This window comes from Cotesia typhae, unplaced genomic scaffold (assembly GCF_013202065.1).
Source record: "Cotesia typhae breed Kobodo isofemale line unplaced genomic scaffold, CoteBio_Ctyphae scaffold_13, whole genome shotgun sequence".
Lineage (NCBI taxonomy): Eukaryota > Metazoa > Arthropoda > Insecta > Hymenoptera > Braconidae > Cotesia > Cotesia typhae.
Genome location: NW_027423774.1, coordinates 15,263,522 through 15,279,426, shown reverse-complemented (window position 1 = coordinate 15,279,426; position 15,905 = coordinate 15,263,522). Strand labels below are relative to the sequence as shown.

Below are 15,905 nucleotides of genomic sequence, written 5' to 3'. Positions count from 1 at the left end.
AACACCAGCAATTTATTTTTTTTTACATAAAAACAAAGATTATATTATTGTTTCCATACTAATTATTGAAGAAATTATGTAACGACGGATTAATATAAATAGCTGCCGTGAATTAATGCTAACCAGAATTGAGTTAGCTGTTCATCTGTTAATACTTTACTCAAGTTACAGTATAAGTATTCATCATGAAAACTGTTGTAAGTTTACTTTTAATAACATACGCTGCGACAATATCGGCTCGTGAGCACCCGGAGCTTTGCGGAGGATTACACACTGGTGTAAATCCGTGTAGAGAATGTGATCGTGCCAATATAGCCCTCTTTGGCGCTGATTCACAATATAAGCCTCCGAGCTATGGATTCTCATCATTCAATAATGGCGCATCTGGTAACAAACAAACAGTCTTGACTCCATCTCCAGCTTCTGGTTATGGACAAGTGACATATAGTGAGAGAGGCTGTGGTGGTATCGGACCAATTATTCAGGAAACATCTCAACAAATCTTGAGTAATATCGGCACTGGAGGAGTGTTGTCAGTAGATTCTAATGCTAATGCTGTGCAAACGTATTAAATCTTATATTATTTTTTTATTTTATATTTTATACATTATATTATTATATCTTTTATTATATTTTTTAGGTTCCAACCAGTCAATGATCTTTGTACTCATCGCAAAGGACTTTTAAAAAATAACTTCCTTCATAAACAAAGAAAATTGATTGTTAGGCCTGCTCGACCAAGTAGAATTCCATGCAAGGTTGATAAACCCAACTCATTAACTTTTGGGTCAGGAAGTGGAGAATATAATTCCAATACTTTTCAAAATAAAAAAATTACAACCACATTGAACAATTTTATGAATAAAGCCACACAAAAAAAGATCTTTAATGGTAATTCAATAAAAGAAATGAATAAATTTCCTGTCTTCAATGGCGGCAATGCAGCACTTGGAAATATCATAAATAAAATCGGCTCAAATACCTTAATATCTAGTGGCAGTGTTTCAAACGCTTTGAGACCAGGAAGCAATATCTTCAGTATACATAATTTGAGTACTGTAGCAACTAATACTAATATTAATGCTAACATTAATTCTGGAAGCCACAGCGTTTTCAGTGGACTGACAACGGTATTATCTGATGGAAAATCAAATAATAAAGAAAATACTGTGAGCACTGGTTTAAGGGCTGAGCTATTAATTCCAGTCACACATACTAACAATAATCTTAATGGTCAAATAAATAATGGACAGCTCAACAATTTTCAATCAACTAATAATCAACTAATCATCGGTGGTCAATCATCTAACGATCAATTCACCAACGCTCAATCAACTAATAATGAATTTTTCAATGTTCAATCAACTACTGGTCTAGTCAATAGTCAATTTAATAATGGACCATCACAAGATAGTCATTCAAAACCATCAGCAATAGTTAACTTTATAGACCCTTCAAGTGGAAATATTCGTGCCATGACACGAGAAGAATTTTGTGATGATAAAAGTAATCATTTTTATTCCTTTTCATTCTGGCTCTTTTAAAATTATATTCATTTATTTATTAAATAATTTTCAGAATTATCATACGAAGAACAAGAAAAAATGTACAAAGGTGAGAAGCAAACAACTACTGTTGATGCCGTCTCATGGCAATTATATTTAAATAAATTGATGACATCATTGATAAAGCCACTAACATTGGGACCAACCAAAAAAATACCTGAAGTAGGATTAACGTACGATTACAAACAACCACCAGTAAATGAATATAAAAAGCCAGAAAGGGAGATCCCTGAAGAAATAATTCAATTTCATGATTCACGACCAATTGAATTCAAAAATCCCGCACCAAATGTTAATCCGCAGATACTTATGGATCAACTGTAATTATTTATTATTTAAAACTTTATTTTAATTATTTTAGACCTCAATATCAATCTTTATTTTTCTTTGTTTTAGCACAAGTAGCTTTAAAGAGTGTGAACCATGTAATAACAAATTCATTCAGCAAAGTGGAAGTCAGCAAATTGCCGTAAGTGACCGAGTTATTCCAGATGATGTGCCTTGTGGAACGATTGGAACAGCTCTTCCTGATTATCGACCCGGTACCATAGAAGAAAGTCAAGTTAACAGCGAATCCAGTGAAGGAAATTATGGAGTACAGACCTGTACCTGTCTTTAAAAATTTTATTGGACTATGCTTTAATAATCAAGCAAAACTTTAAAAAGTAATAGAGAATTGATTTTATGAAATATTTTAAAGTTTTATCTAGTTAAAAAGTATTGTATTGACTATTAACTTTAAATCAAATAAAATTTTATGATATTACATAAAAATTAAATACTTGTAACATTGTTCCTTTCACCTTATACGACAAACGACAATTAATCTGCTTTTATTTAATGAATTAGTCTTTAATTTATCATCTATTTTCTATTATAACATTGTTTAAAAGCAAAAGACAAAGTTGTATGGTGGAAAAAAAATGATAGTTTTAATATTTAAAAAAAATATGACAAAATATAAAAGACTGATGATTCATTTATATTATAAAGAGTAAGAGAGCCAATATCGTTTATAAATATAAAATTCAGAGTTGTAAAGAATCAAGAGAACTGACTTGTTATAAGGGTTCTGACGCATAACTTGTCGGTTTGATAAATTTATCGTTTACTCACTACTCTTTCTGTCTTGATTCTAAAGTATGACTGTCAACGGCTCATAAAGTTTCTTGTTCAAGCAAGTAGTCTTTAGAAGCAAAAAAGATGAAAAATTTCATGCCATATGGTCTTCCTTCATAATCTTTTTGAGTCTACTATACACTCATTTATTATTACAGACAAATTAGATTATATAGTACTTACATATCCTTACATGTAATTTAAAAAAATGGGCATAGAGAAAAAATAAAAATAAAAAAGCTATTCGGGAGCTGAAATAGAAGTAGATTTCTAAAATAAATAAGGAAAATTTATTTTTTATAAAATAATATTAACAAAAATAATATATAACTTAATTCATTGACTAAAGATGATTTTAGTAATAGTTTTAAAACTATTCAGAAATAATTTTGTTCAAAAAATCATCTGAGTCATTCCATGTCAAATCGACAAATAGTTGGAATCGACCCCTTTCAATTTGGACAAATTTTAGTCAGAAGTTTTCTTTTATCATATGACGAAGTTCTGCCAATGGAAAAAAAAAATAAAAAAATTTTTTTTTAAAGATATGCCAAATTCAAAACTCTGCAATTTTTCCAGTTTTTCAATTTTATTTTTGTAATATCTCGAATGCTATTATAGACACAGAAATTGCCATTTGTTTGTTTGAAAGGGGACACTTAGGAATATTGAAAAAAAATGTAGAAAAATGCCAAATTTGTCAAATTTAAAATTTTTGAAAATCGTTAAAAATGACGTTCGCAGTTAAAATTTTGGCTCAATGTTTTTTTTTTTTTTAAATACCTTGTACTGATCTTAAAAGATCCTGAGATTTTTAGAAGGGTGTTTTTTTTTTTAAATATGAATTTTTGAATTAAAAAAAAATTTTTTTTCGTCATTTGCAACTTTTAATTAAGGTAAAGTTATGTAAATAAATAGTATTGTAATTTTGAGCATTAAAAAATTAAATGCATGACGTGGAAATATTGAATAATGAATTAATTTCAACTTTTTTTTTAATTTTTTGGACATTATCTTAAAGTCATCTTTAACGCATGAAATAATTTGTTATTTGTCCTTTTTTTTTACTTTATTTCAAGTTGTTGACACTACTTATCATCCTATCAACATGGAAATAATTTGATATTTGAGATTGAGAAACATTAATGTGTAGAAATTTGTATCTAAAGGAGTGTTCAAAAGAACGAAGAAAAATTGATAATCTCATCTCATTATTTCTGGTATTTGTTGAAAATTAATATTTGTTTGAGTTATTTGGCGTTAAAAACTGTAATTGAAGTGAAGAAACGGACAAAATATGTCATACGTTAAAAAAGTAAGTAATTATATCATCATGTGTTATCCTTGACTTTAAGATTATGTCCAAAAAATAAAAAAAGTTGAAATTAATTTATTATTTAATATTTCCACTCCAGACATTAAATTTTTTAATGCTCAAAATTACAATACTATTTATCTGTATAACTTTACCTTGATTGAAAGTTACAAAAAACGAAAAAAAATTTTTTTTAGAAATTCAAAAATTCATATTTTTGAAAAAAAAAACACCCTTCTAAAAATTTCAGGATCTTTTAAGATCAGTACAAGGTATTTAAAAAAATTGAGGCAAAATTAAAACTGCAAACGTAATTTTTAACGATTTTGAAAAATTCAAAATTTGACAAATTTGGCATTTTTCAAAAATTTTTTTCAATAGCCCTAAGTATCTCCTTTCAATCAAACAAAAGGCCACTTTTGTATCTATAATAGCGTTCAAGATACTACAAAAACAAAATTGAAAAACTGGAAAAATTGCGAAATTTTGAATTTGCATATCTTTTAAAAAAAATTTTTTTATTTTTTTTTCCATTAGCAGAACTTTGTTATATAATAAAAGAAAACTTCTGACTAAAATTTGTCCAAATTGAAAGGGGTCGATTCCAACTATTTGTTGATTTGATATGGAATGACCCATCTTGTAAAGTAAAAGGTTTCTCGAATATTTATCCAACAATTTTGAAGATTATGAAATTTTATTTATCAATGTCCAAATTTTAAGTGAGTACTACGGTTTCAAGTTAATCAGAATTTTGAAACCGGATGAAAATTTAATTGAAGAAAACAGTATTTAGAACTAATTTGTGACATATTTACTGACGACATGCCCGAATAGATTAAACGAAAGACTACTCAATTATATCATGATTATTGAATCTACATCATGTTTATACTATGATACAGCCAATAATTCTAAAACAACTGCAACAGTAAAACTGATTCATTAAACAAACTCTAAAATGAGTAATATTGAGCTCGAAGAGCTCAAAAACATCATAAATGCAATTTTAAGCTCTTAGATATGGAATTAGCGGGAAGTTGCAGGGATGGCCTCTAGAGTCACCGTTTTTCTAATTTTTTAAAGTTTCATTTATATTTGATTTTATAAAAAAAAGGTTTAGATTTTCTATGAAGAAATGTTCATTTAATTGTCAATTACGAGATAGAATAATGTAAATTAACAATTATCGGATCGTTCCGGGATTTTAGATCTTTTACCTTGTTTCCTTTTCTTAACTATTCTAAAAGATTAGCTATTCTAAACTATTCTAACTCAAGAATTTATTCTCTTGATTCAAGGAAATCATTTTCTTCAAAATGGTATTTTTGGTTCAAGATTTTTTTTATCAGTGTGGTTGTTAAAAATAAAAAATGTGTCTTAATTTTTAATACATAAACATTTGACAAAAATGCCTCATATATTGTCACATAGACAGATCCGCCAAACCTGGTTTCCGTGAAATCATAGTCGAAGTACTCGGGTACCAATAATCATTATTTGCCTTAATTCAAGGAAAGAAATTCTTGAGCAGGTTAGAGAATTTTTTTAGTTGATTAAAAACTATGACATTTTTCAAAATAAATTTTCTTGATTCAAGATTCTTTGTATCAATTTTTATTACCTAGATTTTTTTTTCAAATTCAATTTAAACGTAAAAGCTTATTTTAATTTATGATATTTTTAAACGATTATAAAATAGTATATCAATTGACATTATAGTAAAAATTTTCAGGAATGAAACAGTAATGGAATTGTAAAATTTTACTATTTGTTCGATAAAATTATATCGTAGTATCATTAGCTAAATAAATTTTTCTCTCATATTTTACTAGATAAAATTGAAAAATAAATATTATCAATATGGTAATTATTGATTATTATTGTTAAATATCTTCCTAGGATTTGCTATTAATCTTTTAAATAAAAAATAAATTTACTGAATATTCCGTTGAGTTAACAAAATAAAACCTCAAAGATAATTTCACTGCTTCCGTAAAAAAATGTTTACGAAATACGCATATACGGAAGCAAATCACGGAATAAAAACTTTATAATTTTTACTCGTATGTTATAAACAAAAAACACAACTTACGAATAAACTCTCTTTGCTTGGGATCACCAAATTCATAAACAATCATATTGACTGATTTTTTTATGATTAGTATGTTTATTTTTTTGAAAACATTTCCTGCAGAGGAGTATATATGATGGTAAGTCATGAGATGTCTCAACACAGTCTATACGAGCATTCATCATGAATACCGTTCCAAATTTATTAGCAAAAATTCTTTTGGTGACACTGTTTTGCCATACGTTCTCTCATCCTGATGTGCAGAGAAATGAAAATCAAGACACTTCTGTGGGACTTCATCAAATTGAAGAAAGAACTGTTGATCCAAATTCACAGGTAAAAAAATGAAATTGTTTTTTAATTTTTTTTCTCAAATTTCCAGTTATTAAAAACAATTATGTTTTGCTATTTTCCAGGTCAATTTAAAACGATCGAGTCGTAAAGTTGAATGTCCTTTCGCTAAACTGAAGAATGCGAGGTCTCCACCAAGTTATCGAACGCCAAAATGTCCATTTTCTTCCAAGCATTCATCTTCAGATAAATCGTGTAAATACATAAATACATGCGAAGAAAACAGTGACGTGACCAGCTTTATCACACTATTTGGTTCCATTGTGGAAGAAATTTTTATACAGGTGAAATCGTTGATGGATATTATGCCAATTGCACTAGATAACATAAAAAATCAAGCAATTTTAATTCCTGGATTGATTGAAGATGTTGAAATAACTTCCAATAGTTGTGCTAAAACTCAAAAGGACCTTTCTGGGTTTTTTGACTTTTTTGGCAGTGTTTTCAAATTTTCTAAACCAGAATCAGATAATTATGAAACAGAAGATATCGACGTAAGTGGCTGTTTAGAGACAATTAAAGGGCATTTAATGAAATTCCTTGAATTTTTAAAACCATGCATGAAAAGTTCTGGAGGTATATCTGTTGAAAGAATCTCCAAAATTGAAACACTTCTTGAGCATCTTTCACCATCTAAATTTAAAACTTTATCACCAGCATGTGTCTCACCACCGAGAATATTTAAATATCCATCTCTGGTTCATAAGCATTCAGGCTCTAATTTCGGCACCTGCGACGAAAGTGTATCAGTGACTGATCAAATCTATAGATTACGAGAGTTATCTACTTTCATGGACCAATTCCCAACAATCATTAACGAAATGATGGAGGCAATAAGAGGTGTATCACAGAATCATGGTAAAGAAGTTTATCCAAATCCACCAAGCCATTCACCTGTGGATTATTTGCCTCGTGTTTCCTATCAACCATGTAATACTAAACCTGGTTTACTAGAAGTACATCCTTGTTATAAACAACCAACCGTTGACATTGTTGAATCACCAAAGATTTATCATATCCCAGCAAGAACTCCGGTTCCATCTTGCACAGGACAAAGTATAATTAATGAAATTGCAATAAAAACGGCATCTCATGATAGTAATTTCAATATCGATGGATCAAGCATTTCAAACGTGGATCTATCAAATACTAAAGTAACCCTTGATAGATCCACTGTTAGATCTATGCTTTTTGAGGACAACAATCTTAATGCCGGGGATGTTGTAATTATCAATATTACTAATGATATTATGCTTGTCGGAGCACCTTTTGATGACGTTTCTCCTATAACATTTAATATTGTATACCGGAAAGTTTCCAACAAATCACCCTACAATTATAAAACGAAAATATGGAACCTCGCCAGTCAAGATTTTTCCTGTAATCAGCAAATATTCACCGATATACTATCTGATTTAACAGTTTTATCTACTTATTAATTAATAATGAAATCAAACTATGTCATAATATTATTTATTTTCATTTATAAAAAGGATATCTTACCCTAATAAATACATATAAATATTGTACAATATGAAATGAATAAAATTATTTACAAAAAAGTTTACAAATCATTATGTCACAATAAGATGCAATCATCTCCTAATTTTTAAAACCATTTCATACTTCTACATAGAAAGAAAGAAAGTCTTGAGTCAAGCGTAAATTTTCTTAAATCAAGAAAATCTTAAGGAAGATTGAAAATTTCTTGAATGAAGTTAAAATTTCTTGAACGAAGTTAAACTTTTTTAAGCCAAGAAAATTTCTTCTTGCTCTAAAATAACTTCGGTCTTCATTTTCTTGGTTCAAGAAATTTTTTTTTTCTGTGTACGACAAAAAATCATTTCTTCTCTTAGAGATCCTGTTTTAACTTTCTTTTTTCCAATTATAAATACTGTTTATTATTTTTGAAAGTTATTAATAAAAACTATTCTTTAATATAAGTTTTTTGAATAGCATACAACAAAGTTATTATTACATGGAATACTGATGTAATGGTATACTTAAATCAAATAGACACGATTATAAGAAAATTTTAATTTCATTAGTCAGTCGGCAAAAGTTACCCTCGATGACGAAACGACTAATAAACCAAAAACTCTATACAATATTTAGAATGGCAAAATTTTTTAATGTTAGTTCTTAAACTTGAAACATATTTTGTGATAAGTGGTCAATTGAAATGTAACTAAAAAAAAAAAAAAATTAAATTTTTTTATACGAAAAAAATCTTAAAAACAGTGTTTCATTACCCGGGTCAAAAAATTTGAACGTTTTTTAATCTAAATAATCTGTATTTGAACTTGACAATCGGTTTTTGTACTTTAATGAATAGTTAAAAATATTTTTAGTCGGTTTTTGATCTGTTTAAACTGTTTTTATACTATTCCGTGAATTTTGATTTGTTTTTCGTCTACTATCTTGTGTAATACTTGTATTACGGAAGATTAAAACAAGACTAATTATGGAACTTGGAAAAAATTTTTCGTTAAAATTTTATCAGAACAAAACAAGACCAAAACTCATACTTAGAATAATTTATTAGACGTAACTTGCAAGTTAAAAAATTATGTTTTGTTTTGCTCGTACAAAATTTTAGCGAAGAATTTTTTCTAACAATAACTATATTGCTCTAATATTTATTGAAGTGAATACGGTGTGGGAGTGACTAAATTTTGGAGTCCTTGCTAAAAAACATTTTTTTTTCATGTTAAAGTTCTAAAGCAATAGAATAAATAGTTATTTAAACAATTTGATATTTTCGGAGCGTAATTAGAGTCTTCTACGTACAATCTTGAGGAAACAGACCAATTATTTCTTTCTGATAACTATTTATCATGCAAAAAAACAATTTGTTAAATTTTCAACCATAAAATCAGGAAAATTATAATTAAAAAATCACTACGTTTGATACATAACTATTATGCTTTATTTAAATAACTTTCGCAACAAATAGAACATTTTTACATGTAATGGATCAAATATATACATTGCAAAGTTATGAACTTTGAACTTTTGTGTGAAAAAAATTTTCAAGAACCTTGAACTTTTACATGAAATATATAAAAATATATTTGTATGATCGCAGGTAATTAAATAATAATTAGTATTTGCTAAATTTTATTCACGCTCATGACTGTTGATTCGACATCCTAAAAATAGTTTATTATCATCGTAGACACAATAACACACGCTTATTAAATTTTCAACAAGAATTGAGCCGATGTTATCTGTTACTTTACACTCATACAAGTAAGGAAGCTCAAATCCATCCCCGTCAAACGTAAATTTAACATTATCCTTGATCTCAATTAAATTTATAATGGCGAAATGTAATCCGTTATATAAGTATTTATTGCCAGAACAATCGCAACCAGAAATTTTAACAAAATACAGAATTTTTGCAAAATGAAGTGTTTCTTCTGATTTATATTGAACAAATGATGAATTTGTCTTTACTGAACGACTGTATGATGTTGCAGTGTAGAGTAAACCATTCTTGAGCAAACGGAAGTATTTTCTGACAGTGAAATTGTTATTCACGCCATTATTTAAAATGTTTAACACTGCCTGGTCGTTTACTGGATCATAAATTTTATAAACTCCAATACTTTGAGCATCATTGAATGACTCGCAGATTTTAAACTGTTTCTTCTGACGTAAAACGAAATTTCGAAGTAATCCTTCCGGTAAATTTTCGGCTTTTGTATTAAATCTTAAGTATTGCCAATGTCCATTCATAATTTGTGTTTCAACATTTGTAGTCCCATTCACGCTAGCAACGATTTTACCATTCATGTCTTCAAAAGTGAAACAACTGTTTCCCCACGATGGTCCAAAATTTTTCACATCATTTGGTAAATGGCGAAATTGGTGAATATTGATGCTAGCAAATCTTACTCCGTATAAAATTTCATAATAATCGACGAATTTTTCAAGTAATCCAGCAGCTACTTCAATGTCTTCATATAAAACGACATCTTTATTCAACAAAGATATTGCGAAAACAAATAATAAATAATGATTGTAATATTCTGTCTTCATGAATAATTATATCTTCGATATCCTGCCTTACTATTTCTTCACCTGCTTGTCTATGGATTTCTTTGTCTGTCTCTTCCATTATCTCTTCTTCTTGACCTTCGTCATTATCATTTAAAGGAAGTATGATTTCAAAATTATCATTATCTTTTGAAGTAGACGGAATCACCGAATCTAAAAACCTGAAAAAAAAATTTTTTTTATTTCTAAATAAATCAACGGAAATAATTACAACAGTACACATATTTAATTTTAATTGCCGGTAACGAGTTACAGTAGAATCTCTCTTTATTTGATCTCTCTCTGTATTTTACCACATTCTTTTTCTGTATTTGACTCTTTTACATAGCTCTTACAAGAAAGAGTCAAATAGAGAGAAAGATCGTATACTTGCAAGCCAAATAAAGAAAAATTCTACGGCCATCCTCATTTATAACTAACCTACCTGTTTTTTTTGTTTATATTTTCTTCTGATATTTTTTCGACACCATTATTTGTACACGATGATTTTTCTTCGTTTGACAATTTTATACGCTTGAGAAATTTACTTTTACCACTTCTACTCAAATCATCAAATTGTTTTCTCATTTTAACTAAATCAAGTAATATTCATTAATTCAAACTAGAGATGCGGACAAATAATAAAGTGATTTAATAATAATATATAAGTGCGTGTGTAAGTCAATGTGTTAAAAAAACACTGTGATAACTCACGTAAGTATATCTGCATACCTGTATACCACGTATCGCTAAGCGCGCTTTTGTTTATTAAGTCAACCTTACCAACAAGCTGTCAAGTATACTTTTTTATAAACATTCATTTTGAAATAAATTTAATAATTTAATCCAATATGTCAAAAAAATATGCATTAGTTTATTGGATAGAATCAAAAATTATTCAAACTTTGGAGACTGCTGAAATTCCAATCGCATCAAGATACGATGAAGCAACAGTGAGATTAAAAAGCCAAGACAATAAAAATAAATCTAAATATTACGACGCTCGAATTGTACGGATCAGTAGTAAGTTTTATCCTAATTTATTTAGAATTATTATTTGGGGTTGATTGCAAAATAATTAATCCAATTTTTTTTTATTTTACTTAAAAAAATTTATTTATCGTTAATTTGCCCTTTACAATAATCTATTATTTTTTGTGATGAATAAAAAACTTTAATTAAACACAATAGGTGATGTAACGGAGCTCGATGAATTGGAGGTAGATGAAGAAACGGGTCAAGTAATCGATCGTTCACAGAAGGCATTTTCAAAAAAAGTTTTGGCGTCAAGAGTTTTACTTAAGGAAGAGAAGAAGGAGTCTGAGAAGCAAAAAAATTCAGTTGAGAAGATGCGTGAAGATATATATTGAAAAGTAAATCGTTTTTGACAGAAGAACCCAAATCAAAAAGGAGTAAATCATCAAAATCTCTAAAAGACGGTACTATTTACATCGGTACTTCATTAAAAAATGGCAGTAACAAGAGAGGTCGTCCGAAAAATACTTCATCTGAGATTCCATCAACGTCATCTGCCAATACCGACGCAAAGATCCAGAAAACTCAGAAAAAAGTACTGAGATTTCTTTAAGCTCGGACGCGATAGATATCGGAGCAGGAGATAATGAAGAATCAATAATTGATCGAGAAGAAATAATTGATGATATATCACCAAAAAATGTTTGGTTCATACCTGGTGGTTTGTATACTTCATTTTTTCTTATGATAATGTTCAATTGATTTAATTTTTCACAAAACAATTTATCATGTGAAATTTTTTCAATTTATTTTTTAATGAATTATCATATAAATAGTTTTATAGTTTCTAATATTTTTAACAATAATTAGTAATTCCAGAATGTAAATTAAAAAAATATAAATAATTTTTTATTTGATATTCAAATAAACAAATTATTATTATTCTATATTATTGTTTTGACAGTTACACCCGAGATTTTTGCTTTTCACAAGTCTCTTGTAGCATCGATGGAGTATTCTTTGGATCCTGGGCGTCAAGATCTTCTTACAAAAATAACAAAAGTATAAATTATGTATTTTTTCAGACAGTTAAAACTTATTAATTTTTTTACTTTATTAATTTTACAGCTGACCAAAGAAATTTTAACAAATTCTTCAAATAAGGTAAAATATAAACTCTTCACAAATTACATTTTTCAAATTATTAAACTCTATTAAATATACTTATCCTAGTTTATTAATTCTACACAGTAAAAAATTTTGCATCATTGCGTCGATAAACTTAGCGTTAAAAATTTTTGTGTTAAATATTTAACACTTTTATGTGTAAATTTAACATTTATTCTGTTAAATCAACACAAAAAAGTGTTAAATATTTAGCATAAAAATTTTTAACATAAAATTTTTTGACGCAATGACGCAAAATTTTTTACTGTGTATTTTCTCTTATACAGGTAGAAATATTTCCAAATACTGGTTGTTATCTTCCTAAATCTATTATGACCAGTATCGGTCTTCTCAATTCGCAAGAAAGTGACTGGAAGAAACATGTCACTAATATTCTGGTCCAAATGTTTGGAGACAAATTGAAATTCATATCGGTAAAAGGTTACAAAGGAAATATAGCTTTGCATCCCAAAATTCGGCGAGCCCTATTTAGTAATTAATTCATTAATACATTAAACTTATAACTATTTTTAGTTAAAAATTATCTTTTAATAATTCAAGTATTAATGCAAATTGTTTTTTCAGATTTAATTAATGATAAAGCGGATTCTCAAATTTCGTTACAGGCATTCAATTTAGCCATTAATAAAGCCTGCACCAATAGGAAGACGAGTTCGACCAAAGTTTCAATTATTGTTGACGACAAAAAAGAGGACGATGATGATAAAGACGATGATGATGAAAATGAACAAAATTTCAACAGAAGTTTGACAAATTTAAAGGATTACGATGACTTATCCCGATCTGTATCTTCATCCCCAGTACTCTCATCTGCTGTTTCAAGAACATCATCACCAGTCATGGTTGAAGAAAAAGAAAAAAATGAAGAATTTTTGGGGGATAAATGTCAAAGTGACCAGACGAACAACTTACCACCGACTGAGCTGGACAATTCTTTACATTTTGACCGATCACAGACCACATTACTTGATACAAATAACTCAATGTTTCCTTCAAGTACAAATGAAACTACTGTAGAAGTAGACATTCCTTTAAGGAACAGCAGTCATGAGCAATCAACAATTACATTAATATGTTCAAAGTCAATTGTTCAACACCAGCCAGCAGTTGAATCAACAATCACTCCGATTAATTCCAACACTCAGAATCAATTAAATAATACTCCAATAGTTTCATCTAGTAACTGTAGTTCGTACCCTCAGCAACATTCAACCACGATGACAACAATCAGTGGAACTCACTCCGATGCTTACGTTCAACCAACAAATATACCAGCAACTGCTTCCTCTTACGCAAATCCATATTATCAATCACAATCAACAGTTATATCAGCAACAGCTCCTATTTACCCTCATAACGAGTTTCAGCGACAAATAACAAGTACACCATCAGTTTCATCCGACTACGCAAATCAATATTCTCAGGTAAATTCAATCGTTTTATTATTAATTACTTTTTTTAACCACAATCTATCATTACAGAACCAATTGAGCACTACAACTGTCAACTCATATTCGTACCCTCAACAACAGTCAACAGTTGTATCAACAAACAGCCCAACTTATTTGAGTTCACATATTCAGAACCAATCTACTACTACTACACCTGCCGCAAGCTTACATTCCTTCTCTCAGAACCAGTCAAAAGATACTTCAATCGGCGTGACTCGCTTTGATTCTTACTACCAGAATAACCAACAAATGAGTGGGCTAAACGTTCCGACTTACAATCATCCTCACTTTTACAACCAACCCCAACAAACTTTTGCAGGATATTATGGTGGACCTCAGTGGTATCAACCTCAACAAAGCTTTGCTCCAAATTATCAACATCAATCCTATCAACACCAACAAAATTTCAGTCAGATTTATCACAATCAATAATCATAAAAGATAATTTGATTTAATTTATTACTCTAATAATTATATCATAATTACATATTATCGTTGTATCAATTTTTGATTTTTCCAATCATTTTATTAATGTCTTAATGTTTTCTCGTTTGATTTGATTAATTTAATTCAATAAATAATCTATTTTTACCTGAATGGAACTATTTTATTATTATTATTATTATTATTATTATTATTATTATTATTTGTTATTAATTGCTCAGGGGGGTTTTCCCCGGAGTCCGACTCTCCGAGGGCCCAGCCTGAGCGCCATCCATTACTGCTGCACCACTCCACACAACAAGGCGGTTAGTGAGTGCAGCAGGCCAAATTCATTTGCCTAAGTAGACGCAGGGATCCCAAAATGACAGCCTTTTGCATCCGCACTGCTAGAGACACGGCTGCTGAACTGCAAGCCGGTATCTTCGCAAGTGAAGACACAAAAGACTGTTTCATCCCTCCAAGGACGCCGACAACCAAAACGACGAGCTTGACACGGTAACCTGGGTACAGTTTGCCAATTTCAAACAGGAGATCCTGATATATCTGGTGTTTGTGCTCTTCTTTGGCCGAGATATTGTATTCGGCTGGGGCCGAAAACTCAATGACATAAATGTCACGAGTAGCCTTGTCAAAGAGCACAATATCAGGTTTGTTGTGGTCAATCCGCCGGGTTGTTGCGAATGGTATGTTCCAATAAATTTTGGAACTGTCATTCTCAACAACCTGCGGAATATCTCCTGGCAGATAAGGCAGCACTGGTGTCTCATCGATACCGCAGCTATATCTGAGATGATAATAGAGTACTCGCAGGGCAGCATTGTGACGCTGTATGTAGGCACCTCTTGCCAGCACAGGACATGCCGACAAAAGGTGCATCAGCGTCTCCGGATGTTGTTTACACGTCCGACAGGACGTGTCCGGAAGCTGCGCCTGGAGCACCTTGCTACGGTATTCGAGAGTGTTGATAACACCATCTTGGCAGGCAAATATAAACCCTTCGGTCTCGGACATCAGGCCAGCTGACTTCAAGAAGGAGAATGTCAGCTGGGTGGACAAGCCATGGTCACGGACGTGTTTGAAATACACGCTGTGCATGGACTTGTCCATGTGTTCACCGAGGAGTTTTTTTCCCTCGGCTATCCTGACGACGCTCTTGAACTCCTTTTTCGGGAGTTCAATGAGAGCGTTTATTTTCCGAGACCTAAGGTATTTGCCGCGTAGATTGCTGCCTTATACAAGAACGACCCCCTCCGCGCATTTTCATGACTATGAACAAATTGCATCAGGAAGTCGTCCTCGTCTGCTGTGAAATTGGCAACCTCGTATGTTAAACCCAGAACCAAACGATCGTGAAGCCGCTCCAAGCTCTGCAATCCTCTCCC

General features: G+C 30.2%; 4 protein-coding genes across 5 annotated transcripts; 3 read left to right on the top strand and 1 right to left on the bottom strand.

The window, feature by feature from the left end:
* Positions 1-133: 133 nt before the first annotated feature.
* Positions 134-2,344, top strand: LOC141534513 (uncharacterized). The gene is made up of 4 exons (XM_074253906.1): positions 134-565; positions 641-1,506; positions 1,579-1,885; positions 1,962-2,344. The coding sequence occupies exons 1-4, from the start codon at positions 186-188 to the stop codon at positions 2,182-2,184; spliced, it is 1,776 nt and encodes a 591-aa protein (XP_074110007.1). The 5' UTR covers positions 134-185; the 3' UTR covers positions 2,185-2,344.
* A 3,895-nt stretch (positions 2,345-6,239) lies between these two features.
* LOC141534935 (uncharacterized) lies at positions 6,240-7,995 on the top strand. Its single transcript, XM_074254586.1, has 2 exons — positions 6,240-6,409; positions 6,490-7,995. The coding sequence occupies exons 1-2, from the start codon at positions 6,257-6,259 to the stop codon at positions 7,861-7,863; spliced, it is 1,527 nt and encodes a 508-aa protein (XP_074110687.1). The 5' UTR covers positions 6,240-6,256; the 3' UTR covers positions 7,864-7,995.
* Positions 7,996-9,542: 1,547 nt separating this feature from the next.
* Positions 9,543-11,092, bottom strand: LOC141534528 (uncharacterized). Its single transcript, XM_074253921.1, has 2 exons — positions 10,911-11,092; positions 9,543-10,647 (listed from the first exon to the last, which is right to left on the bottom strand). Exons 1-2 carry the CDS (start codon positions 11,051-11,053, stop codon positions 10,407-10,409), a joined length of 384 nt encoding a protein of 127 aa, XP_074110022.1. The 5' UTR covers positions 11,054-11,092; the 3' UTR covers positions 9,543-10,406.
* Positions 11,093-11,199: 107 nt separating this feature from the next.
* Positions 11,200-14,670, top strand: LOC141534527 (uncharacterized). Of its 2 annotated transcripts, XM_074253920.1 has the most exons (7): positions 11,200-11,488; positions 11,657-12,161; positions 12,405-12,502; positions 12,569-12,604; positions 12,895-13,099; positions 13,193-14,052; positions 14,110-14,670. In XM_074253920.1, the coding sequence occupies exons 3-7, from the start codon at positions 12,449-12,451 to the stop codon at positions 14,509-14,511; spliced, it is 1,557 nt and encodes a 518-aa protein (XP_074110021.1). In that variant the 5' UTR covers positions 11,200-11,488; positions 11,657-12,161; positions 12,405-12,448; the 3' UTR covers positions 14,512-14,670. The 2 variants fall into 2 exon arrangements, with proteins under 2 accessions (XP_074110021.1, XP_074110020.1); XM_074253919.1 differs by having other exon boundaries at positions 12,405-12,604.
* Positions 14,671-15,905: the final 1,235 nt, after the last annotated feature.

What these genes read in the sequence shown, in the direction of transcription:
- LOC141534528 (XM_074253921.1), bottom strand. Translation starts at nt 11,053, where the DNA reads ATGAGAAAACAATTTGATGATTTGAGTAGAAGTGGTAAAAGTAAATTT. An exon ending in AATATAAACAAAAAAAACAG is followed by an intron (nt 10,648 to 10,910) that starts GTAGGTTAGTTA and finishes TTTTTTTTTCAG; the next exon opens with GTTTTTAGATTCGGTGATTC.
- LOC141534513 (XM_074253906.1), top strand. Translation starts at nt 186, where the DNA reads ATGAAAACTGTTGTAAGTTTACTTTTAATAACATACGCTGCGACAATA. An exon ending in AATGCTAATGCTGTGCAAAC is followed by an intron (nt 566 to 640) that starts GTATTAAATCTT and finishes TATATTTTTTAG; the next exon opens with GTTCCAACCAGTCAATGATC. An exon ending in CAGATACTTATGGATCAACT is followed by an intron (nt 1,886 to 1,961) that starts GTAATTATTTAT and finishes TCTTTGTTTTAG; the next exon opens with CACAAGTAGCTTTAAAGAGT.
- LOC141534527 (XM_074253919.1), top strand. Translation starts at nt 12,512, where the DNA reads ATGTATTTTTTCAGACAGTTAAAACTTATTAATTTTTTTACTTTATTA. An exon ending in TAACAAATTCTTCAAATAAG is followed by an intron (nt 12,605 to 12,894) that starts GTAAAATATAAA and finishes TCTCTTATACAG; the next exon opens with GTAGAAATATTTCCAAATAC. An exon ending in AATTCGGCGAGCCCTATTTA is followed by an intron (nt 13,100 to 13,192) that starts GTAATTAATTCA and finishes TTGTTTTTTCAG; the next exon opens with ATTTAATTAATGATAAAGCG.
- LOC141534935 (XM_074254586.1), top strand. Translation starts at nt 6,257, where the DNA reads ATGAATACCGTTCCAAATTTATTAGCAAAAATTCTTTTGGTGACACTG. An exon ending in CTGTTGATCCAAATTCACAG is followed by an intron (nt 6,410 to 6,489) that starts GTAAAAAAATGA and finishes GCTATTTTCCAG; the next exon opens with GTCAATTTAAAACGATCGAG.